A 27573-nucleotide genomic window follows, 5' to 3' on the forward strand; every position below is an offset into this window, starting at 1 on the left:
TGAAATCGCTAGTAGTATGAAACGCCAGAAAGACCAAATAGCGTATACTGTTTTAGTGAAAGCTGAAACAAATACTCAGAAAAGGAACAAATGGGCATACTAGTTCGTTTTGGGATATCAACTAAAATAACGTCGTTACCAGATTCTTAACTTCAGTATTCCACGACAGCTGAAGATTTGCGTTGTGCATTTGAAGAAGATATTAAAAACATCCAATCCGGAAACGTCATTCAAATATCCATGGACAAACCAGCAGTTACTTGGAAATTCTTCAATAAGATAAAGGAAACTTTGGCAAGTAATGACGCAGAAAGTAAAAGATTACTTGATTGGTAGCAGCGGTCTTCATGTTATTCACAATGCCTTCAAAACATCCTTCCAAGGTTGTGATTGGAATTTAGCTTTAATCCTAAGAGCTACCTACAACTTGATCAAAAATATTCCAGCGCGAAGAACAGATTTTGTGGCAATTACTCATAGTTCAGTGCATTTAGGCAGTTTTTAAGCCAAACCTGGACAAAAATAATAATAAGCGAAACCACTTGGGTTAGGTTCAGTATGCTTTCCAGTATATATCCTGAAAATTCCCTCCTTGGGAAAATCCGCCATCTTGGATTCAATATGGCGACCAGACCGAAACATTGACTTACATTTAAATGACAATATCAACTCACAGAATTAAGCTAGAAACTTCGTTCTTGTGTCAGTTTGAATATAATTTGTATAGACTAACGAATGCAAGTTTGCATCATTCTATGTATTGCATCAATATTGAAAAATGGCGGACATTACGTAAAAAATTTAGTTATTCTCATTTTACAATAATGTTTTCTTGGCATATAACTTAGAAACTAACCAAGATATTAAAAATGCCTCGAAATAAACGTGATAGAACATAATCGTAGCTTTCAAACGATGCAACTTATGTCGATCTATCTTAAAAAGTAAGGAAGCTAATCGAATTTTTGTGACACTGGGTTGCAATTTTCGGCACATTATTCTCAGGCGCCTGCTATAATGGTTTCGTGTGCACTCACATGTCTCGTGTATTTGACTTGTGATACTTGCTTAAGGTTCTTAGAGCATAAAAAATATTTAATCAGATGACTTAAATATGGTCAGTAAGTCCGCCATTTTTGATTCAATATGTCGTCCAGATGAAGAGGCCAACGTAGCACTTAGACAGCAATATCTTATCACAGAAGTAAGCTGAAAACTTCGTTCTTTTCGTCAATTTCTAAATAAAAGTTATTTCATTCTTACCTATCGTTGCCATATTAAAATATGGTCGTTATTGTTCTAAAAGATCATTTTTTCTGATTTCTAAATGCTGTATCAATGGCAGTTCTTTCTGCTGCAAAAGACATTGAAAAGCTAAATCAAAGAATAGTTTTCGTAACCTTTGATCAGCCAATTTGCCATAAAGCCTTTGAAATTCTGTCGTCGGCTGCTCCTTGAAGACCCTTGTCTCCAGTTGAAGTCCGTCTGAGAGGATTTCACCTCTTAATGTCTTTATTGGGTTCAGTCGGTATGATTATGGAAGAAAGTGGCTTAGAAGACCTTCGGAATACAGTGTATGCAAGTAACAGTGTAGTTCAAATGATGAGCTGTTAGCAATACTCAATAGTCTTACGTGCACATTTTCTCATACAGCAAGGTTTGGCTGAACTAAATTTTGACCTATTAACTGAAGATATTATCAAGCATCAGTTGGATGCTATATTTATTTATTATTATGGATGTATAATTGCTTCCAAGTTCTGTCAGTGAAAACACAAATACTCAGACAGTTCTTACTTGATTCTATCAAAAAGTAGATCAACTGACAACTCACATTCGAACTTAAAAATTATAGGTTCAATATTACCATCTTGTATAAATTGTGCGACTTTATATTATTACAGAACATGCTGGTGATTCGAGTCTTTACTTACATTACATTCAAATTATGTCGCTTTTATTATTATTATTATTTATTATTATTATTATGCGGCAGGGCATTTGAACTATCCAAAGACAACACATATTTATTTGCAGCGCACAGTGGCTTTAGAATACAAAAAGCCTCCTATTGAATACATAAAATTTGTAAGGAGTTCCTATTTTACTATAAGAAGAACAGATAAATATTGGACTGTAAAACTTGGTCAGACGTGATCATTGAGCAGTTTCTTATGAGCTCGATGAAATCCATTGGCGGATTGAGCCATGGACGAAAGTTAAGTAAGTCCACAGTTGCTAGATGAATAAACTCTACGTTAGCTATAACTAAGGTTGCTCATAACAGAAAAAGTTGTAAAGTGTTACATTCTACTTTAGATCAGCACGTAGAACTCCGATGATGAAGTGGTTGTACGTATACAATCCCTCCCATAAAGATTTGCCTGATTTATTGTCTCTTGCTAATGGATTGGTTGCTAATTGGTATAAACTGTGATTCGGCTAAATAAGTTGGCCTCCATGAATATGTGAAATCCATGACTTTAAAATCATTTAACAGTATTCATCTTAAGAGAAAGGCACGGTCAACACTTTTGGAATTATGACAAAAGGTATGGAAATCAGTGAAGGCGTCGTAGTTGCTAATTCTACCCAGCGTTTTCATCACATTCTCTGCGTTGTGCACCCTGATGAACAATTTGCACTATATCTTCAATTCCAGCTTGCAACTTGGTCTTCAGCACTTTTTGAAGAATGTATTCTCAGAGAAGGATAGAGAAAATCTGCTCTCATCCCAGTCCTGGAGAGTTATTCAAAGCCAAAGCGTAGTTTTCCTGTGTCCATTTTGAGAGTTACACCATCGATGGAGGATATTTATTGCTTACAACAGTTTGTCAAGAAAATCAAACATATAAAAAAATTGTGAAGAAATATGTTACATACATTATAAGCTATTACGATATGGATGTGACAGTTGTGTTTCAAGATTACAGTAAGTTTTATTAATTGCGCATGTTTCTTCTCATAATGACATTTACATGTTTGCCCCAAGCAAGGGGAAATATCCTCAGAGAATATACAGTAGCAAAGCACTTCAATAATCTTTGGGTCAGATGAAGGACTTCATGGTTTTTCTCCATGCTGCAACGGGATGTGATACTACTTTGGCTCTGTATGGAATAGAGGGAAAGCCAAAGATTTCATAAGCTTATGAATGATTCAGTACTACGAACGAAAGTTACTCTTTTTAACGAAGAACAGTCGTCACCGAATGATATTGCAGAGGATGGAAAAAAGTTTCTTTGGATAGTATACACTAGAAAAGTTACTGATAACCTGAATCAGTGCAAGCTCTACTTGAAAACTGCAATGAAACAGAGTGTTACAAGTAGAAATTTCAGTCTAGCTACTTTTCCACCTACCTCAGGCTCAGCAATACAATATTCATTAAGAATTTTCTTACAAGTTCAACAGTGGAAGGGAATAAATCTACATTCCACGCAATGGGGATGGAAATATTACGATGTAAAGTTAAATCCAATACCAACTGCGAAAGAACCTACTCCACGAAATCTTATTCGCCTATTATCTTGTAACTGTATAAAATAATGTAATAGAATGTAATAATAATAATTGTGAATGCAGAAATAGTGTACAGGTCCAACATGTGTGGATTGTGTACAGGACATGGTTACAATAACAGTTTGACTTCAGTAGATGAAGATGGTATAGAAGATCCTTTCAATATAGGATCTGTGTTGATTTGCATAATTCGCAAGATCATACACACAATTCTTTACAAAAATTCACATACAATATTCCTTATTTAGCGTTGTGTTGTATGTTGTAATCAACAAACGTAATTTCCACAAAATATATATTTGTATAGACTAGCGTAGTTACTCTGTTACTGTTTTGCAAGAAAGTTATATTTTCCGTTAAATTTTAAGTTACCAAGTGTGCAGTTTACAAAAATTTGGTATATTTGCATAAATGTTCCTTGATCATTGTAGTTTCAAATTTACTTGCCATTCATGCAGCATTTAGAAATAAAAATCAGAAAAAAAAAATACTCTTTTAGAACAGTGAAGGTCATATTTTAATATGGCAACGATAGGTAAGAAGGAAATAACTATTATCTAGAAATTGACGAAAAGAACGAAGTATCAAGCTTACTTCTGTAATAAGATATTGCTGTCTAAGTGTTACATTGGCTTCTTCATCTAACCGCCATATTGAATCAAAAATGGCGGACTTACTGACCATATTAAGTAATCTGACTAAATATTTTTTATGCTCTAAGAACCTTAAGCAAGTATCACAAGTCAGATACATGAGACATGTAAGTGCATACGAAACCATTAAAGCAGGCACCTGAGAATAATGTGCCGAAAATTGCAACCCAGTGTCACAAAAATTCCACTAGTTTCCTTACTTTTTAAGATAGATCGACGTAAGTTGCATCGTTTGAAAGTTTCAATTATGCTCTATCACGTTTATTTCGAGGCGTGTTTTAATATCTTGGTTAGTTTCTGAGTTATATGCCAATAAAACATTATTGTAAAATGAGAATAACTATATTTTTTACGTAATGTCCGCCATTTTTCAATATTGATGCAATATATAGAATGATGCAAACTTGCATTCGTTAGTCTATACTATTATATTCAAACTGACACAAAAATGAAGTTTCTAGCTTAATTCTGTGAGTTGATATTGCCATTTAAATGTAAGTCAATGTTTCGGTCTGGTCGCCATATTGAATCCAAGATGGCGGATTTTCCCAAGGTGGGAGAAAGTGGGAATTTTCGGAATATATACTGGAAAGCATACTGAACTATCCCAAGTAGTTTCGCTTTGTTATTATTTTTGTCCAGGCTCAAGCCTAAATGCACAGGACTATGAATCATCTGTGTTTCCTGAAAAATTCTACCCGATTGGATGGATAGAAAACGTGTAGTAGACAGAGCTAAGCGATTATTACCACACTTGAAAAAGTATGTCGATTCAGTTTCAGGTAGTAATTGAGAACCATCTTGTGACAGCTTTAAAATGGTTAAATCATGTGTGATTTTTGCTTGGAGCTAAATTAGCTTTCTTCCAAACCGTTGCGTCAGACATTCAACCTTTTCTTACAAAATTTCAGTCAGACTCACCAACACTTGCTTTTCTTTATGATGAAATACTAAAACTTCTGAAGTCCCTTATGATTAGATTTGTTAAAATCCATTGTGATTGAAGTTCTGAAGGCCTGATGAAAGGTTGCCTAGAAGATGGTAGTAAGGATCTGTGGTCGGCTAAGCAGATTGATGTCGAATTTGCAACACATACAGCATTAAAATCAGAGAAGTTATATGAACTGGATATCCTTCGTTTTCGGAGGGATTGTTTGCATATTTGTAAGAAGATTCTGTGTAAATCCATATATCTGTGTGTATTGTCGTGTATGTATTAGCCCTACTCCATGTCCTGGAATAATAAAAAATCTAATAGAAGTAAATCACTTGTATCAGTTCATGTAACTGAGTGTATCTCACAAGTACAAGGAGCGGAGAGGAATGGCTATAAGAGGAAATGGGAGACCATCAAAAAATATATTTAACAATATTGTTCTTACCAGGAATAGATAGATACTTACTTTAGCGTGGTATTTTTATAACAGCAGTCGCAATTAAGAGAATAGATATTATAAAACTACAAGTGTTTAGAGAATTGCGGTTACTTAATTTCACTGAAATATAGTCTGCAAAATTTTTTGTTTTGGTCTGGAAAACCTGAAAAAGTCAGGGAATTTTATTTTTCTGAAATAGCAGACACCCTGTGTGATATGTTCTTTATTGTCTTCAAGATTTTCACTAATTTGTTTAAGAGATGGGGAAGTGGGGTGAACGTATTGAAGACCCTTGAAGTACAGTCATCATCCCAATTAGGGCAAAATGCTGCTGAGGCGTTCTTTGAGAAAGTCTGCTTTGTGCGTTCGTTACAATTATTGGCTACTGTATTATACCATTTGCTACCATATTTAATATTTGTAACATCAGCACTAAATGCAGCTATAATTTAACTGTGAAATATAGTTGACAGGATTGTTCACTTAATCAAAGTACATCCGACACTGTTGAACTGACTTATTGTCTTGTGTGTAGTATGTCTGTACTCTGCGCTATCTTACTGCCATTTTGTTCCAGTACGTACTTGTCTGTTATATGCCGTAGCCAGTAGAAGAAAGTTAAGTACTCTATAGGACCCTATCGCGAAATAAGGCTTTTGTGAGTTTTTGCTGTTCCAAGATTTTTCTGATTCCGAGGCGTCTGAGCCAGGAGTTCTATTGTACGTTGGACTGGGAAATTAAGCGGCTATTTTCATAATTAACAATTTAATGAAAATCAATATCTTCGTTCACTTGCATATTTATGAACTTCTACCGTGTGGTAACAAAAAATCGCGTGTTGTTTGCTGATGGACGCTTTAGGATACATAGCAAATAAATAGTAATCTACCTTTGTATCCGATTATTAATAATTTCCTGACTATTCATGCATTATATCGATCTCCTCTGAGACCTTCGGTAACCGAATATATATATATATGTGAAAAATAATTACTGATGTATTACTTGTGCTGATGCGAACGCGTCCTGATTCGATCCCAGAGTATGTGAGCTTACAGAAGACAACATTGTTTTGGATTTTTGTATAGTTTTCCCATTTTATTCCCATTATCTTTGTTTTATTCATGCTTTCATCATCACTTGTTTGCATATTTACCTGTCGTTGTATTTAAACTAAACTGAACTTCGATATTGTACGCAAGAAACATAATTCAACTCATATTAATGCAATTTTTATGAAATGCATATGGGAGATGGCAAGTTAATTATTTATAAAAATGAACAATAATTGTAGTTTGTTCTTTCAAAGTTTATTATGATGTAAAAATTAGATTCAATGTAAAGAGTAACGTTGGGTTGCTTGGATATAACTTTCACAGGAAAAACAAATAATTCATATCAACTATTCACAGGAATCACACTTCTAACAAATTTTGTTTCATAAAAGATGAGCTTATTCAAATTTAATAAAATTTAAGGTACGCATAAACTTACAGGAGCATATAGATTGATAATCTTAGATAAGAACTTTCACAAGGAAATAAATTTAATTTACAAATTACCCGAGATTCAATTGCTCAGAAAGCAGTCATATCTTAAGTTACAAAATAAGACTGTTAAAATTTATTTTTCTCCGCTATATCCATGTTTTATCATTCAGAGTTAAGAAAATTTCGGGAAAAACATTAAACTAAGATTAAAATTGTCTATAAACACAGAGAAAAGTTTTATATATTTGAAACAGTATTCGTTAATCAAAATTTTCGCTTGGAGTCTGAAATTAAATGCGATTACGATAGTGGTATGACAAAGCGTAATAAAAGAACAGTGAAAAGCTTGAGTAATAAAAATCAAAAATTTTAATTATAAAAGTAAGAAATACAGATTTTTATATTAGCACACTTTTATTTCACAAGAAGTGTACATTTGTGCCGAATGTTTCTCATTGAAATTTTGTGCATTTTTTCTAATAAAAGAAAGACGTCTATCTGAAAATTCTCAGGAAGGCAAAAAATGCATTTGGTAAAGGAAAATGTATACATATAAAGTCAATACATATAAAAATATTAAGGGTATATAAATAACAGAAATTCACTGTGGATTAGAAAAGTGTTTTTGGTTGATTATGTTACTACGGCCCAAATTAAATAATACACTCAGAAGATAACTTTGATTCCCTTATCTGTTTTTAATGTAAACTTTATAACCCACTCTATTTTGGAGAACTGATATTTTGAAATTGTAGATAGTAATTCCTTATTCATTTCCCATAGGTTCAGTATTCAGCTGCCATCTTGATCCAAAATCAGGGAAGCTAGCTGTGACTGGAGGCGAAGATGAGAAAGCTTATGTGTGGGATATTCAAACCGGAGAAGTGGTTCTCAGCTGCTCAGGCCATAAGGTAAATTTGCGCGATGTAATATTAATGACAAGACAGTAATGTATTTTTCAATATTTTATTTGTTTCTTCTTGTATATTCCATAGTGAATGCCAGTAAGAAATGTAATTGAAATCTTTCTTGATAATTCTGCAATAGTTTTGAAATAAGAATAAATTTTAAAATACTATCAGTTACTTACATTTTTAAAATGTTCATTTTAATGCTTCGAGGTTCGTAACGTTCAAGAAAATTTAGAACCTGGATTCACGGAGATTGGAACCTGATCTTCTGCTTCTAAACTAATTACATATTCAGAATAATTCTCTGTCAATAATTAATACTATGTCCGGCGTTAATGATCAATTTCATTAAATTTTATGTATAATATAAGAGACTGTCTATCATCCCTGAAAAATTTAAGAATAACATTGTTAGCACAAAAATTTTCTTTTATTGATCTGTTTTCTATAGTGTATACGAGGCGTTTGTCAATGCAACCGTATTTATACAGACATGACAAGCCCAACATACATGTGGAGAATACAGGAGATTTTTCCCCACTTGCAGGTGTCTCAAATCATTTGTAAAAATTTGAATCACGGTATTGAGAAATTGAAAATAAATAATTGCAGGGTAGGTTTTAAATGTTGATCAAGGTATTTTTACATAATAGATAGAATCCGTTTTAATAACATTCATCGTAGTAGTTGATTGACGTGTATATATATATATATATATATATATATATATATATATGTTAACTTGATTTTATATAATCAAGTTAATTACCAGAAAATAATGGAAATATAATCATAATACTATGAGTCCTTTCGCTGAAACATTTCATCAGATGTAGAAGGAAAAAAGTCAAGGCTAAACAAAGGAGCAGTGAAAAAAATGAGAATCGTCGAGGTGGATGCCATATTGAAATGCAGGGTTATATGGGCACCTGATGTTATCGAATTGTAAATAGATAAGAGTTTAATGGAGGAAGGAAAAGATTAATGTGGCGGTTGGGTCTAGGACAGTAGGAGTACAGGGGAGCGAAGTGAAGAAATTAACAAAAATAGCGAATAAACAATAATTTAAATTATTATTATTAAGTATTCTGCGTGTTGGCAGGTTTTGGGATTGATTTTTTTTTTTTCTTCTTCCTCCTTAGGTTCGGACTTGGAAATGTTTCTTCCATCCATTTTTCTCGATCTGCAGCTTCCTCTTTTAACTCCCAATAGTTTTTTCCATTTTCAAATCATCGTTCAGTTATGTTCTTGTTTTTCCTACTCCTCGCTTTCTTTCTATCTTTTCGTCTACGGCGGTGTAAAGAAGACAATTTCTTCGTAAGATGTGTCGAATCCAATTGGCCTTCCTACGAAGAATGCAAGCTGAAAGCGTTCTCTCCTACCCGTTTTATAACATCTTCGTTTGTTACTCTCTCCGTCCATTTTATCTTCTACGTTTTTCTCTAACACCACATTTCGAAGCTCTCTAAATCTTGATATCTCTAATTCCGATTCATGCATCCTTCATTAAAGATTCACTATAAATAACACACAAAGAGTAAAAAGTGAATGACTGGACCGGAATTCGAACCCAGGATCTTAGGCACACCGTACTGATGCGTTAACCTCTACGCTACCCAGTCCGCTTCCCAGAACAACCACAAACTCTCTCACTCCTGAAGTCGGTGCTCTCCACTCAGTCCATATGGCTAGTACCACATGGACAATTCAATGTCCATATATTGAAAACACTTTTTTGTCGGTTGTGATATCATATATTAATGAAAGGAAGAAACAACTGATTTTTTTTTTTCCACTCTGTATGTTATTGAATTCGTACTTACAAAGGATCTGGTGTGTAAAAAATTCCGGTGGTTTGTCCCTTTCATTATATGGTATCACAACCATCAGAATGATGTTCTCAATATATGGACATTGGACTGTCCAGGCACAGTAGCTATAGAGAAGCCAGCAAGAGGTCTCTGACACCTCGCGGCGGCGTTCCCACTACTCACGTATCAAGGCTTTTTCGGTGAATCTAAAATGGCAATTTAATTAATGATGTAAGACAAAGTGACCATGGTTGGTAACACTAGCACCAAAGTAGCATTTTTCCTCCGCATGTGGTAAGAAACTTCAGAGATCTCTTGTTGGCCCTGCTGTAGGCTGTGGTATAAGCCATGTGGTCCGAGAGGAGAGCACCGACTTCAGGAGTGAGAGAGGGTGTAGCTGTTCTGAGAAGCGGATTGGGTAGCGTAGTGGTTAACACTTCGGCACGGTATACCGAAGACCTCGGGTTCGAGTCGCGGTCCAGCATTCATTTTTTCACTCCTTGTATGTTACTGAATTCAAAGGATCTGATGTGTATTTAAAAAAAAGTTTCCTACTTTTATTAATATATTCGCTGTAAATGTTGAACAATTCAGGTGACATACTACCTCTTTGCTGACTCCTCCTCTTCCAACCTCAACACTATTAATTTCTCCTTGATTCAAGCACAGCATTACTTTTATCCTATGTACAGGTTACGAAGGAGTCGTCGTTCTCTCCAGTTGGCCCCGATTTGTTTTAAATATTTTCAGAAGTTCGGTCCAATTGACTCGGACAAAAGCATTTTGCCAGCCGATGAAGCAAACACATCTCTTTCTTTACGTCAAAAACTTGTTCTGATATAATTCTTAACCCAATAGCATCTCTGGTGCCTTTTTATGTCCGGAATCCAAATTGATCTTCCTCCAACACCTTTTCTATCTTACTTTCCAGCCGTCTATTCAGTAGGCACGCAATGATTTTACCAGTGTGGGAAATAAAGCTAATGGTTGTGTGATCACTGCACTTCTTTACTTATTTTTTCTTGGGTAATGCGACCATTGTAACATCAAGAAAATACTTTGGCCAGCTTTTCCACTCACGTACAAATCAGTACTTCCATTACAGTGTCTCCCAATTCCTTGAGCAGATATGCTGGTATCATTGTCTCCAGTAGGCCTTCTTCCTTCGCATGATGGCTTGTACTACTTCACTTTTCAATATACTGGATCCTTCTTCTTCATCATCCACTTCTTCTGCTTCGATCGCAATATCTTTGGGACAGTTCCTCTGGTCATACAAATCCTGTATGTATTTCTCTCAGATTGTAATGATTCTATGATGGTCAGTGACTACATAACCTTGTTGATGTTCGATTCCAAACGTGCGTATACTTCTGTTAGCTTTCCGTCCTAATTCTTGTGCTTTTTTCTGATATACATCACTTCATATCTGCCTCGCCGTTGGAGTTCCATTATTTCTGTTGCCAATTCAGAATGTTAATTTATGAAATCTACGTTTTCCCTAGTAACCCTTACGGAGCCCTCATCCGATTAGTTATCAGTGGAAATGAAAAATTCTTTTTTCCATTCCATAGTTTCCAAGCTACTCCAATTATATAAAGTGAAAATTAACGATAGAACATCCATACGTATGAGTTATGAGTCAATTTATGGGACTTGTAAAAAAATTGATTTACACCTTCGGTTACATCTGGCAGCACTATGTGGTTCCTAGTGTACTTCAATCGTTGCTTCCTAGTTCAAAAATATATGCATGAACAAGGCATAACCATTGAGTACCGCTTCCGGTTCAAAAGTTCTACTATCCCAAACTCCGGGTTGCATTGTATGTTGGACACTCTGTAATAATAATAATAATAATAATAATAATAATAATAATAATAATAATAATAATAATAATAATAATAATAATAATAAATTGGCGAAGATTTTTTCTTTTTTTTAAAAAAATGGGTAACGGAGTGTGTATAGTAAGGCAAGATATTACAGACATTTCAGATCGAGGGGGGGAGGGGGTTGTGAATAGGAAAGTAATGTGTTTTCCCATATCTTTCGGAGGAACACTGAAGACATGATACGCTGAAGGTGTGGTCAAATGTACTATCGTAATGAGTTGTGTGTTTTGGAACAGTTAAATTAGGAATTTGAGCTATAAGGATATCTGTGATCTGATCCCTTGATTCTCTATACGATCAAAAAAAAAAAAAAAAAAAAAAAAAACCTTTCAGCTAGTAGCGATTCTTCCAGTATGATTTATATCCTTAAATACATCTACTATCAAGCCTTCTTTATTGGCGAAACTCTCACTTCCCTTTCTTGATTTGCATCAATATCGTACGGTGCTATACATAAATGACAGAGATAAGACATTAAATACCATATTTTTGTAATATAAAATTTCTGTTTTCAAACGAAAACTGACTTACTTCATGGCACCATCATTATCATGGATTCATTTTCACTGTTACCACCGTTTTACTTCTCCCGACTCTAAAACAAAAGGGGGCAAAATTGATCAATGATTTTAATATATTTTTATTTATCTAATTTCCTGTTCTGATTTTTCTTTTAGGATTCCGTTATCAGTGCCTCCTTCAGTCATGATGGATCCCTGGTGGCAACTGGTGATATGAGTGGAGTTATCCAAGTGTGGAAAATGTCAACGGGAAACTTAGTATGGGATTTTTCGACAGATGACCTTTCGGTTAGTAAGTTTAGGAAACTAACTACTTGATTCAAGAAAAACAATTAGTGTTACTATTATTAGTGATTTGATGGGTGAGATCGTGACCGTGAGTTTTTCCAGTTCTCCGCTTGGGTCCTTTGCAAAACTCCACGGCGCCGTCATCATTGGTTAGCATCCAATAAACTTCCAAAACAGCCGAAACCAGCACTGCAACAGAAGAAGGTTCTCTTTTGTTTTTGGTGGACTGCTCGTGGCATCGTGCATCGGGAACTGCTACCAGCTGGTCAGAGCATCAATGCAACTGTGTACTGTCAGCGGTTGAGTCATGTTCAAGAAAAACTCTAGAGCCAGCACTTCTGAATCGCAAAGGGGTCCTCTGTTGCAGGACAACGCTAAGCTTCACGTAGCTAGAATGATCCCTTCTGCGCCTTGGATGGGAAACACTATTACATCCGCCATACTCCCCGGACATTCCACTGTCCGATTATCACCTGGTCCTTCCTTGCACAGTCAGCTTAGAGAGCGCCAGTTCAAATCCCCACTAATCCAAAATGCACTTCAAACCTTCTTCGCTTCACGGCCCACCAAGTTCTACCGCGATGGAATCCATGACCTTCCAGAACGTTGGCAGAAGGTCGTCGATGCTGATGGGGACTATTTTTGATCTTCCAGATACGTGTTAGGCGACATATCGATGTTCGTAGGTAGTGGGTGAAAAAGCAACAGAACTTTCTTGGTTACCTTTATAGAAATTTTTAGAACCGTCTGAAACATTCTAGAAGGTTCTAGAACCGTCTGGGACATTCTGGAAAGATCGTTACCGGTATAAAAGCAGAGGACATGGGGACTGCATGTCAGTAATCTCTTTTCTCTAGACTGAACAAGTAGTCTAGCTGCAAGTGTCTATATTGTGTTCAAGCATAGCTAGTGGGATCACAGTGACGATACAGCATATTTCCGAGTGCCAGTAGTGGATAGTCCCTTGATCCAGGTGCAGCATTACCTGTAACTGTGTGCATTCAAAAAGTACATTGCTGTTTAGGTGATTTCACTGTGTCAGCATTGCCACGCCTCTACTGTGCCAATGCATTTGGCAGTCATAGCAGTAAGATAAATGGTTGGACTTCGCCCGGTGGAGGCGTGGATGGCAGAACTGGCTCCTCAACTCAAAGCTCAGAGTCTGAGCAAGTTGTGCAACAAGTGCAGGAAGGAACTAAGTAGGCACCGTTCCAGAGCAGCTGGCGTACGTAATGGCATGTTCCGAAGATCTCCACAGGATTATTGAATTACAGATTGCACCAGAAAACATTACTGCTAGGTCAGTTATACCTTACTTCACCAGTACTGACAAATTGGCAAATTGCCACATTGGCATCCCAGGTGTCTCTTCCGACATGGTCACACGAAAATCATTGTAGGCTCCAGGCCCATTCTTGGCCCAAGTTGACATTTGGTACACTTATGCTGGACATATGGGGCTACCTTGGTACCCAATTTCAAGGAAATCAAATGGGCACTTTCTGAGATATCACTGATCCAAACATTTTCCCGAAAAATGATATTGAATTTCAAATAAATGTTCCTGACATATCTTGTAGCCTATTCTTTCCTCTTCAAAATGGTATATTATTTTTCTCTGTAGCTCAATATTTACGGGAGATATGGCCAATTGAAGCTAACAGGGTTCTACAAAATACATCAAATTTGTCTATTTTTTTTACTACCATGTACTCTGAAACTACAGGGGTACAGGGCTATAATTTGGTGCATGATCATCTCTTATAGGGGCCTACATGTACACCAAGTTTCATCGAAATCTGACACCATGAGGTTTTGGGCTTGGTTGATTTCACATGGAATGACCCATGCTACCATGTTCTAACATTTATGTAATCTGATGGGTGGCCCTTGAACAAAATCCGGCAGTTGGATATTTGCCGACATACAACAATAACAACAATAAATAAATCAATGTCGTTTTACAAGCTTTTAATCTATTCTCGTATTAAAACACCGTGGATCTCGGGAAAAGATTTTTTTCTAGTTTGCAATCAATGTGTTAATCATTCGTCTTCTTTAGCGTAAAGGAGATAGCGAGTGACGTAAAACTAGAAATTGCATTTCATTTTTCATTGTTGATGAGGGTGCTCAAAGGGAGTTTTTGCCAGTAAAGCGATTTTTTCTCCAAATTGGTGTTTGTTAGTTTCTAACGGAAATATTTTTCATCTATTTCCTAGTGATGATGTACCATCACGAGGTCATATAATTCGTAATCAATCCAGATATTAACCGTCATAACAGAAGAGCAACGTACTACAAGGGTTTTTGTAAATTACTGAAATTAAATATAAACAGTTTAATTAAGTACTATGAAAAATACTATACAAGTATAAATTTAATTACCATAATTAATTTTGTGTATAATTTGTAAAAAAGAAAATAGATCAATAAAATAAAAGGGGGATATTTACTGAAGCTGGATTTTGGTAAATTTGAATCTTTATTTAGTGGAATTTTGGTTAATTTTGAGTTTTAACCTTCTAGGAAATTTTCATGACCTTTTGGTCCCTTTGCTGGTTGATCTTTTCGGTGCAATGTGTACTACTTATACCTCCATTTTTTTTATTTGAAATAAATTCGCGATACTATTTTTAGTCTCCTCTCTACCTCAAATAAAATCCTGTTCCGCATTGTAATGCATAAGTAAAGCATAACTTTGCAACAACTAAACATTTTTCTCCATGTTCGTATATTTAATTTAAGAAAATGTATAAGTAATATTTTGTTATATTCTTGGTGTAGTAGTACACAAAAAGCACATACATTTTCAGTACAGACCTTTGAATTTGTCCCGTTAATAAAAAATTAGCATTTAATTAGAATATTGAATCTAACAAGGTACATTCGCGAAGTGTCCCCTCGGGATTCGTGTAAAATTGATTCAAATGTAAACTTCTCCGCGGCCCAATGATATTGTACTAATTTTAGCGGCCCATACCGGTAATTTGCATATTTATGGGGCTTCATGTATCCGTAATTCAATCATATACTTCTATAACACTCGGACACAAAATTGCTTTTAGTTTCTTTACATGTAGCTGGACATGAATGTGGGCATATGCAAAACAAGTTGGATCAAGTACTGCTTCTCTGACACATGTTACTTACCACGTCCACCATCTTGGATCCGTCATATTAAATTCAACTTTCGTTTTTTCAAATGGGAATAAGTGCAAGTGATACATCCAATTCATGTGCAATTTTCTCTGAAATTCACTGGTGTAGTGAAGTTTACCGTAGCTTGTACCGTTTGGAAGGTATTGCATGTTAAATACCTCCAGGCACTTCGCGAATAGCCATTGCAGAGGAATATCAGTTAAGCTTGCGTTTTTGATGTTGAAAAACAATTTCTAACTGGAAAAATACGGTGGTATAAACAAACTCTTTACAACATTGGTGCCATAACCTTATTATATTTCTGTGAGTGATTGTTATTACTTCCATGTTATATTATAGAAAGGAAGTTATTACTTCCATGTTATATTATAGCAAGGAAGTATTGTAGTAGGTCAAAATTCCTAATGTAAATCCAGATATGCCCAGATTTGTGTGAAGACCTACCATTTTCGTATTGACGTTTGTGTGTCTGTATGCATCTACGTTCAAAGAATATTTCGTCAATGATAAATTGCGTAAAAGATTACATATAAACACGGGGCCCTGCACAACTTTCTATTTGGTTCAATATTCGTGAAGCATTTGACATTTAACATGCAATACCTTCAAACAATACAAGCTGCGGTAAAACTCACTACACCAATTTTATAAGAATTTGACGTATCACATGCACCAATTCCCATTTGAAAAACCGAAAGTTGAATCCAATATGGCAGATCCAAGATGGCGGCCGGGGTGGGCAACGCGTCAGAGAAGCAGTACTTTATCCAATTTGTTTTGCATATGACCACATTCGTGTCCAGCTACATGTAAAGAAATTAAAAGCAATTATGTGTCCGAGCGTTATAGTAGGATATTGATTGAATTCCGGATATATGAAGGCTCATAAATATGCAAATTACCGGTATGGGCCGCTAAAATTAGTACAATACACGTTGAGCCGCGGAAAAGTTTACATTTGAATCAATTTTACACGATTGTACTGTATTTGTATTTGTGTACTTTTTCCCGAAGTTCGTTTATCACTGTTCTTTGTGGCTCCAGTATACCGTGTTTGGTTTGTTACCGGTATTATTTTTTGTAGATAAGTAGATAATAATCTACAGAGATACCAGAGTTGTTGTATAGTTTGAGTAGATAATATGTTAAAAAGAATTAAAAATATGAAAAGGATAATAAGTTTCATACAATAGTATTGTTCTCAAATAGTTTATTTCTGTGTAGTACTTAGCAATTGCTGAACTTGTATTAACTTTGTAGCTGTTTGTAAGGTGTGTTCATTCTAAAGAGTATAAAAAGGATCACAGATTCCATACAGATTCTCTTCTAAAGTTTACTTTGGTAGTCATTCTGAGTGCATTTACAATCAGTTAGAGTGAACCTGTGTTACTGTAACAAATATTGATGCTGTAATAAATAAGTATTCATATTTTACTTTTATTTTGTATTCAGTGGTTGAAATGGCATCATGGTGCCCATGTTCTACTCGGTGGGACTGTTCCTGGAGAAGTATATATGTGGAAAGTTCCTAGTGGCGATTGCAAAGTACTTCAAGGCCACGGCGAGAGATCCGAGTGCGGTGTGATTATGCCTGATGGTAAGTTTTCATTATAGATATATATGAAATCCGTTCTTATTAACTTCTGAAAATAAATGTTCGTGTGCTTCTGTATACTTGTCTTTCATTCTTGTGTTAGTCAACATAGATATTTCTTTACTTTCAATAACATTAATCATTCTGATTCGTTCCTTGCCCTTCAATTCATATCATTCACATGTGATTGATTTCTTCCATTTACATTATATTCAAATTTGTGCATTTCACTGTTATCATTACTAACGTACTAATCCCCGTTTTCATTTTTTTTTTTTTTTACCTTTTTGTTTTGTTTTACTATTCTCGGTAATGAAAAATAAAATGCCATTCACCAGGAATCGAACCTGGGACCACGTGCATCAAAAGCGCAAACGCTAGCCACTAGATCAGCAGAGAAGGTTACTATTCCCTGTAGATCATTTTTTAATTCTTTCAGCAGCAAATTGTATTCAAATTCCAAGTTAAATTTCATGTATCACGAATATAAAGAAGTTTCATATCTACTTAGGTATACACATACTAATAGTTAGGACAAACAAAAAATTTTTTGTTTCCACAATTAAAGTTATATTTTCATTTAAATTACTTCAGTATTGATATTCCTTTTGTTTTGGGTAGATTGGTTGAATTGAGGTATAGCATCCCTTTCAGCAACGAATCTATATGAGGCGTGGACCCACAGTTTAACGTGGAATCTCAACTGCATGAGCTCTCACTGGAAATCGCCAGGATAGATTGTCTCAGTGAAGGAAGGACACAAATACAACTCTTCTGAGACTCAAATCTGTAAAAGTGCGAGCGGTCCCGGGTTCGATTCCCGGTGGGGGCACGCGGTCGAAAAAGTGTAACACGATTTTTCAGGCCAGTCACCCTGAATGAGGTTTTCCTGGGTTTTCCTCATTCACACCAGGCAAATGCTGGGGTAGTACCTAACTTATAGGTCCCAGGCCGCTTCCTTCCTTCCCCAATCTTTTCTTTCTTCCCTTTCCCGGATTGTGTGCTTGCCGGACGTCATCCCTCAAATCGTGAAGGGCTAAATGGCCTTAGGTGCCGAAAGCCCATAAATCTAAATCCTAAATCAAATCGGTAAAAGAACAGTGCTCCTTATCATCATTTTCAGCTGAGTATTTGACTTGATGTGACATTTGATTATGTCCATTCTGATCATGAAGGGCGTGTTGGAAATAGGATTGGGCTGAAAGTGCTCACAAATATGAGAATGTCCTGTATGTAGTTAGGAAAGTAGCATGTGTAAATAAGATATAGAATTATGAAGGATGTTTCAAGTTACGTTTATGATATGAGTTAAAAGGAAGATATTGAGTATGGAAAATGTGCACTAGCAGTGAAATTATAAAGGTGATTTGCGATAGTTAAAGAGTACATTGGGCACAGATTAAGAAGAAATATTCTTTTCATGCTTTCATTTTTTGTATTGCTTTCTTTTAATTCCTTTTCAGAAATTCGCGTTTCTTCGTCCTTAATAACATACGGGAAGAGCCTGAAAGCTAATTTAATATTTGTATCTGAGAGACTTACAGATATTACCAGCTCAGCGCACCAATCATTCCTGGAAATGGACAAATCTTAAGTTAATCGCGGCACACACGTAAAATCGGCCACTGCTTTAAAAAGAGCACTGATGACACAACTTGTTCAAATAGTTCAGTGGGTTGGGGCTGATGGAGGGCCAATCAGTTGGTGAGATGAAATAAGGTACATTCTCCAGAAGCTACTGTGTTATCCTTGTTTTGTGGCAGGTACTGAGTCCTGCTGGAAGTTTCAAGGCTCATTATGGAACACGGTGATTGTGAAAACTTACACAGTAGGCTCTAACTTATTTCTTTTTACACCTTGGTTGACGTTTTAGCACCATTTTCACAAGTGGAGTGTGCCATTGTACAATACCCCACAGGAAACCATAATTGAATCGGGATGAATAATGGCTTCTCAGAGCCCCCTCCCTTTTTTTTTTTAAGAAGGAATGCCCTGGGATATGTGGAGGCTTACATCCTGTCATTTTGACAGTTGAAAGATTCCTCAAGTGTGAAAATCTTTTCATTAGTAAAAAGAGTCCTTTTGTGACCACTCTTTGCGTAATACTAAAGAGCCCATGATTTTTAGTCCCTCTGGACCTTAAGCTATAAAGTGAGGAAGTAACCAATATTTCGCCAGTGACTTCTCAACACATGAGATATCGACATTTTAAAAATGTTTAGCTTACAAGCCGTCACTACTTGTTTCCTGACAGAATTTCTTCAAATACGATTTTTGTCTTCACACGCTGTGTGGTCGGCCTTTCCTGAGGTAGTCTTCAGTGGTCTGTGTTTCACATTATCTATTGACCCGATAGGCAAACATTGTGCTGATCTTAAACTTTGCAGAGTATTGAAGAATTCAAATGGTGATTTGTCCATCTAATGCGGAAGTACTTCGTAAAGACCTCCCTCCAATAGACCCGCCTTTTAATTCACTTTTCTACCACAGCCCAACACATAGTGACATCCGTTCTCCACTGCTATCCGTTGAAGTTTAAAATTCTTGTCAACAGGTACTAACAGAATTTGCATCACTACGTAGTTCTATCATATCCTCCCTGTTCCCTATTAGTTGTTCCACATCTAAAAAATTTCTGAAAATAGCTTTGCTTAATTTTTACTGTTGTAATTGTCATCTGAACTTAGTCATATTTTGAGTCAGCTGTAATTATATATATCAAAAACAGAAGAAATAACAGCTTTTAAATTACACCACTTCCTCCATAGGTGGTGTGAATACAATGAGTGAAAAATACGTTAATGGATAGAGAACCGAACCTAGTTCTCTGGCTTACCGTGCTGATGCATTGACCACTACGCTACTCAGTCTGCTCTCAGAACATCTATGAGCTTGAAGTCTATACTGAAGCAGTCTATACTCAGATCACATGGATTGTTTTGTTTTTTGTTTTAACGGCTGAATGTCTTTATTATTGAACACCTCTGATAGTTGAGTAACACATCAGCACAGTAAGTCGGAGATGTGGGTTCAAATGTCGGTCCCGTCATTCAGTTTTTCCTCTTTGTATATAAACTGTATTTAGTTTGCACTGAGTAGATACTATTGGCTTTTAATATTGTGTATTGAAGCAGTGTCCTAGAACTGGTCTTGTACTCTAAATTTCAGGTAGACGAGCTACAGTTGGATATTCCGATGGGACAATTAAAGTGTTTGATTTGAAGGAAGCAACAGTGAAACATCAGTTCCCCAGTGGCCAGGCTCACAAAAGTGCTCTTACGAGTATAGACTGTCACACTGACAATAATCTAATTATTACTGGTGGTATTGATGGAAACGCTGCAATACTGAAGACCCAGACTGGAAAGGTAAAAATTGTCATACATTTTTCCTTTATATATTTGGTCTATGTGTTCAGGCGTTACAAAAGATAGAAATACAAATATATGCTTAACGATGTCAAGGTTGTGCTCATAATAAAACCAAATATCCTTTAGTGTAGAGAAAGAAGTTAATAATAAACGTAATATTTGGTCTTGCCCATATATAGAGGAAAGCAAAAAATCCATACAAAGGTTTTTAGAAAATCTACATCGGATACATAGTATTTGCATTTTACGTCTTACGAAAGCAATGTATAGGTATATGGTTAGCGGGTGATTCTTTGACTCGGGAGACCCCGGTTCATGAAGTTTATGGAGTCCCGATGGAATTTCATGTAGTTCGAATCTCACGTTCAGCTTTTAGTCCACGTCTCATAGCCTCTCCCAATGCTTAAAGGGACGTTAAACTCCAAACTAACTTAAAAACTTTGGATACTGTTGCTCTCAGTACACCTAATACACTCGGAGACGTGGATAATACGCTTGCTCCAGCTAATGGCGCTCAGCATTTTACCCCAGGTGGAAATCGATGAGGTCCCATTTTGCACCAATCAATGTTTGGCCTAATCTTATGGCGAACTACATTGTGATTTGTATTCCTTTATTTCGATTGTTCATTTTTTCCGTTTTTTTTTTTTTTTTCAATTTGTTGCTTTAAACGTTGTTTTATTTTACAAAAAAAAAAAAAAAAAAATCTTTCAATCGTAGTAAAGTGTCGTCTCTGTTCCTCATTTTTCCTTTCTCTCTCATACACGCGCACAAACATAAATTCTGTTTCATTCATAAACTCAAGAAAAAAGTTCTCTCCTTTCGTCAGACAGGATATTTACAGAGCGCGGCTCATCAAAATACTCATGAAGTGGCAACAGAGCCACATGTGCTTCTCCAGATGTGAATTTGTTTCTTTCTTTGCTTCGAGTATGATTTTTAGAGAGCTCTCTCGTGCTGAAAGGGTGATTTTTTTGCTCGTTGACCATGGGAAAGTTTCTGCTTCGATTTCTAGATGGAGTATATGTGGATTGGATCACATTCACGCTGTACATAGCTTAGTGCGCAGAAAGAAAGTTAAACATACACGCACACAAGATGTTCCAGTAAGTAGTAAATTCTAAAATCAAACGGGAATGCTCGAAACATGGACTAGAGGAAAATATGTGAAGCGAGACTAAATAAAGAAACGGGAGAATGGAGGATTTTATATAACCAGAACTGTACAATATGTACTCATCACCATATATCATGCGAGCAAGTATACAAGATGCGTAAGATAGACAGGACACGGGTCGCAAAGGAAATATGCTTGAGAGTGAGGTTAACGTCCCACAGATTTTGCACCGAGGCTAAGGGAGAATATGATTATGAGATTTATAAGGGTTGAATGACGAAAGTGGGAGGAAACAGGAGAACCCTGAAAAGACACATGCGTATGGTGTTTATCCACCGCAAAGCCTATTTGGCGGGAGCTGGAATCAAGGCAGGGACACTGCGCGCCAGAAGTGAGCTTACTACCACTGAGTCACCACAACTCCAAGAAGCTTTATGGTAAACCTCAATGAAAATTGAAGGATGACATATAAAAGAATATCTTAGGGAAGTGGCTAACCTAAATTGAATTAGGGCAGGACAGTTTCCGTTGCCTGGATTTTTGTTTCTGTAGCTTCCTTAAACCGTAAGAATTAGAAATATAATTCATGTATAATATTCGTTATAAAGGTGTTGATTTTTTAAAATTAATATTAAATTATTATACTAAAACTTGCACGTTACACGATAAATGATTCGTTCACATTGACCGTTTAGTTCAAACGTACAGAATGGTGAGAAATAAGTACTCTGTAAGTACTCTGTAGTAGTTGCACACTAAAAGTAATGTCGTTTCGTTCTAATTTACAAGAACAAAGAAATACAAGGAACTACCCTGTGTCTATTTCTCAACAAACTCTTTTTATTGATACACAGTTGTCATCGCTCCATACATTTTGTGTAACATGTGGCTAGTCAACTTCGGGGATATGTTTCAGACTCTGGAAAATAACACTTCCAAGCGATGATCTTGTGGCAAAATGGCATCTACGAAGAGAATTTTTGAGGTTTGAGAACAGCTAGAAGTCACTCAGAGCTAAATCTGGTGAGTAGGATGGGTGTAGTAGAAGTTAAATACCGTAGTCAGCCAAGAATAAGGTCACAACTTTAGCACGAAGTGACGGTCCATTGTCTATGTGGAGGATAAAATTGCCGTTTGTGGTCGTTTCTCAGTCAATATTGACAAAAATTCTGTATCTAAAAGTGTACGAAAATACTCGCCCGTAATTGTATGACCTTTCGGGTAGGATAATATCACTCCCTGGGAATCCCGGAGGATAGCGTACAGTACCTTCACATTAGGTACCACCTGACTTTTTTTTTTTTTTTTTTGAGCGGGGAGGGGGTCGTTTTTCAGTCACTGGTGTTTCCACTGTATCGACTGGCTTTTTGTTTCTGAGTTGAGTAGTGGAATCTGTGATTCATCCTTTATCGCAACGCTTTCCGGGGAATTGCGTTCCTTCTCTTCTGAATCGTGTCAAATTTGCAACACTTGATTGAATCCTTGCCTCTTTTTAATCGCCATTAAGCATTCGTGGAACCCAGCGAAAAGGGACTTTCCTTATGTCCAGTTCCTTTGTAATTACTCGTTCTATATTACCATTGTTAGGCTTAGTGCATCAAAATTTCCTGCATGATGACAAGGCTATCTTCCATGATCAAATTTTCAACATGGACAAAATGTTAGCGTTAGTTGATTTTTCTTGATGTCCAGACCTTTGCTCATCTTTCATGCTTTGAACTCGTGCACTCAATTCCTAACAGTGTTTTATGCAAGATAATTATCACCACACACATCCCCTAATTGGCGATAAATATTGATTGCACATCGTCCAGCTGCGTTGAGGAATTTCACAATTACTCATTGCTCGTCAACCGAAAATTCCACGTTTAGTCATCTGGTAAACAAAACTTGCACTGCTTAGAAATGAAGGATGGAGGTATCCGACGCCGCGGTTGCTATCCTAAAATGACAAAAAATGTAGACTTTAGAACAAAACCACGTACTTTAGGTGTCCATCTCATATTTGGGTAAGTCAGCATTAACTGACCATATTTTTTATCAAGTTCACTGTACAGTGCAATAACATACACATGTTCAAAGTTGCTTGATACGTACAGAAAACAATTATCATGTACGAAGTTCTTTACCTCTTCTTTTGGTAGAGAGGTAAGTTACAGCGAACTTCCAAATGCATATTTTGTTTCAAATTTAAGTAACGGAATTGGTAAATGATGTTGTTTTCTAAAGTGTATTCCGTGTGCTGTAACAAGTTAAACAATTATTTTATTTATTTATTTTATTTTTTATGAAACCTCTAAATTGAAGTATATTGCAGTTTGATGATATATTTTTACTGCATATTTTACCATTTTCCTTTTAATCTGTATTTGATGTACAACTACAGTCTTCGATTAGGATTGATACTCAACAAAAATGGATGTCACTAGTAAAATATTGAAACTAGTGAACTAAATGCTGTTCCAAGTCTTTCGTACGATTTTTGTTTACCAAAATCAGTATGTGTATGTTGTAGGTTGTGTGTGTACTGCCATGTGCGTCTGAAGATGAAGAAGACAAACATTCTGTGGAGGCTGTTGGCTTCTGTCAAGACTTATCTCTTTCCCTTGCTGCCACTGGAACTTTGGAGGGAGAACTTATTGTGTGGGATATTTCAAAGCAGGTACGTACATTCTTTGACACTCGAGAGGTTAATAATATACTCCGTATACAAGGAAAAAATAACTGGCCCGGAAAATATTTATAAGACTGGCACGTAAGGCCCTTGTTAATGAACAGGAGAACCGCCTGTCATAGAAATTGCTGGAAATGGCCACCGTTGACGTCGATGCAGCGATGTGCTCGATTTATCAAACTAAGAGACATGCATAGCATCTCCCTGAAGGATAGCAGTAATAGCGTTTTCAGTGTTTTGCTGTAGTTATTCCGATGTGTGGGGATTATGTGAGTACACCTGACCCTTGAATTTACCCTAGCTAAAAACCACAGGGAGAGAGATCAAGCGATCGAGGTGGCCAGGAGATTACTTTGCCTCTCCTGATTGTCCTCTCCTCACCGAACATATGCACTCGTGACAAGATTGTCAAGGTGGTGTGTACTATTGCCCTGTCTTACTGTAAATACCCATACGGTCGTTTATCTTCTGAGTTGATCCATTGTCAAGGTGGTGTGTACTGTTGCCCTGTCTTACTGTAAATACCCATACGGTCGTTTATCTTCTGATTTGATCCACAAATGAATTAAACTGATTCTGAAGATACCGGTATGCATTAACAGTTCGTTGAAAGAATTGTGTTATGATGCGGAAACTAGACCTTGCGCACCAAACAATAATCTTGAGGTTGTGAAACGGCTCTTCAAAATAATGATGGAGATTTTCTAATGCATAATGGTGCATGTTCTGTGAGTTTACATACCCTGACAGGCTGAACCAGTCATCTGAAGATATGACGAACTGAGGATCCAAAAGCCCTGATTTCACTTCACTCAGATACTGCCAGCGGAACTCAACACGCGAAAGTGTGTCTGGAGCTTTAAATAATGCACAACAGTAAATTTGTACGGACAAAAATTAGGTCCTTTTTGAGAATGTTTCGAGACCACGGTATCTTAATTCCCACTTGCACAGATAAACGGCTTTTCGTTGGACTTTGTACCAGCATTCCTTCACTCAAGAAATGTTTTTTGTTGTTCGAACTCTTTTCGGATAGTTAAGGTTTTGATCCGTTACAAAAACCCGTTTCGCACCATTTTGCCACTAAGTTTTGCATTGCAGACTTCACTGGAGGTTTTGCCAAAACAATTCCATTCTTAAACTTTTGTGCAGTCTCGCACGTTTTGTATGAATTGTGCTTCGCATAACACTCAAAATGAACACGCGCTGTTTTATCGTGAGCACCATTTTGTGTTGCATTCCGCTGCTTCCTAGACACGTCTGCACCTATCACTTATTCACACTTAATGACGCAGCAAAGAACTTGGAACAGAGCGTGCGGGAGATGAGCATGCGCAGACATGTGATGGCAGCTGATTGTTGCATCAACGTCACCAGTGACTTTCCAGCATTTTCTGTAAAGGACATTTCTCCTGTTATGAAAAAGGGTACGTTTTGTGTCAGGATTACAATTATTTTCCGGCGCAGTTTTATTTTGTCTACCTGTAGTCCATAGTGATCCGTACATACCAAGTTCCTGTTTAATTAATAACAAAGAATATCAAAAGGATTGTGTTGTACATATCCTTTTTTTTTTTTTTTTTTTTTTGTCTTTTTAGTCAGGAAGAAACTTACAGTAATAATAATAATAATTAATAGTAATAAACAGCTCGTAATAAGTCTTGTGTCTGAATGTTCTTTCTCAAGGCAGATTCTAGCTTGTTTATCCAGTATTGCTTGGCGAAGGCTGACTGTCATTCTTTTATGTAGCTATACTGTCAAGTATCAAAATGTTCATTAGAGATCATTAGCAATATAATAAATATCGCAAATACCGTATACGCTTGCGCAATGTTGGCAGTTTTTTTTAAGTACTTATATTGGAACATCAAGATAGGGTGCAGAATCCCGCGTCTCGCTCAAAAAATGCGCATTTTGACACCGGTGTTATGGCTGAAGAACACCAGGACGAGAGCGTGAGGATACGTCCCTTCTTTCCGTTCCGGCACTAACTGGAAACAAACAAATACATATGAAGGAGAAGGGGAAAAAACAAGGAATGTCCATGTGTGTGCTTTATCGGGTGCCTGGCCCTATCTGTTGGTGACTCATGGTACTATTTGACTGTATTTGACTGCATGCGTAGATGTAGAAATGTCTATGTAAAAGGGACAAAAGTTTGACTAACCCTGTTCTTTTTTACGCAGTTTTCAATATTAAAACGCCGTTCTCGAAAATGAATTTTTGTGACATTACTTCTTTTTTTCCCTTACCCTATTTTTCTTTAAAGATGTATATGACGCGTTTCTGTTTTTCACGGAGATAAAATACCCTTCATCATGACTAAAAGAGGAATAAAAGTTACGTCATATAACAATAATAAAATACAAATGCCCGTAACGTATATTTTCAAGTAAAGAAACTTTTTTTTTTTTTTTTAATTTTACCTCTAAAATTCTTGTGCGAACATTACGCAGGGATGCAAACTGATCAGTAAAGTCAGTATTGTGTCAGTATTTTAGGCTCTTTGGTAGCTTGAACAATTTTTTCCAAATTCATGATTTTTTTTTTTTTTTTTTTGATTGGCCTGCAAGATGGGAAAGTTTTTCTCAAATTCAAAATGATCTAAAACTGCCCAGTCATAGATTCATCAAGCATGTAACTTCTAGATGATTGACCCTGGAGCCTGCAGGTAGAAGACTTCTAGAGCAATGGCCGACAGTAATGAAATATTTCTCTAGAGCTATGGCCTGCAGTAATGAAATATTTCTTGACATATATCCCAAAGTACAAAAGTCATTTAATGAAATGTTCAAAATATAAAAACATTGTGTGTTGAAAATTGACACATTGAAAGCAGAATTACTGTTTATATATTCAAGTGTCACTTATTACTCAATTCACAGGATACTTCCAAAAAGAAGAGCCAGTTGTTTACACCATTCATCATGTGCTCAGGTCCATAACAAGCACTCTTATGAACCGATTTTACAAAACATCAGCACAGTTTCCTGTGGAAACATCCAGTGATGAGAAAAATTTCCTTCCTTTGCAGGATGTTAATTGCGGAGAAGGAGTAAAATGGAAATGGAAGGTGTAATCCTTATCCTTTTATTTTCTTAAGCTAGCCCGAGAAAATGTTTTTTGATTGAGCTACAGTTAAGCTGATTGAGCACTCATGTCCAAAATATTAAACTTTATAAATAGGTTGA

At 36.3% G+C, this 27573-nt stretch overlaps 1 protein-coding gene across 3 annotated transcripts in view; it reads left to right on the forward strand.

Annotated features, from left to right (window-relative positions):
* LOC145687578 (angio-associated migratory cell protein) overlaps window positions 1–27573 on the forward strand; it is a 44825-nt gene that overhangs the window by 13769 nt on the left and 3483 nt on the right. For all 3 annotated transcript variants that reach the window (XM_081761048.1, XM_081761043.1, XM_081761054.1), the window contains 5 exons: window positions 7825–7952; window positions 12336–12467; window positions 17079–17223; window positions 20389–20588; window positions 24224–24370. In XM_081761048.1, coding sequence (XP_081617174.1) covers window positions 7825–7952; window positions 12336–12467; window positions 17079–17223; window positions 20389–20588; window positions 24224–24370 — 752 coding nt within the window. The remainder of the gene's footprint in view (window positions 1–7824; window positions 7953–12335; window positions 12468–17078; window positions 17224–20388; window positions 20589–24223; window positions 24371–27573) is intronic.

The sequence above is a fragment of the Thermobia domestica genome, chromosome 1, assembly GCF_964235325.1.
Source record: "Thermobia domestica chromosome 1, izTheDome1.hap1.1, whole genome shotgun sequence".
Classification (NCBI taxonomy): Eukaryota; Metazoa; Arthropoda; class Insecta; order Zygentoma; family Lepismatidae; genus Thermobia; species Thermobia domestica.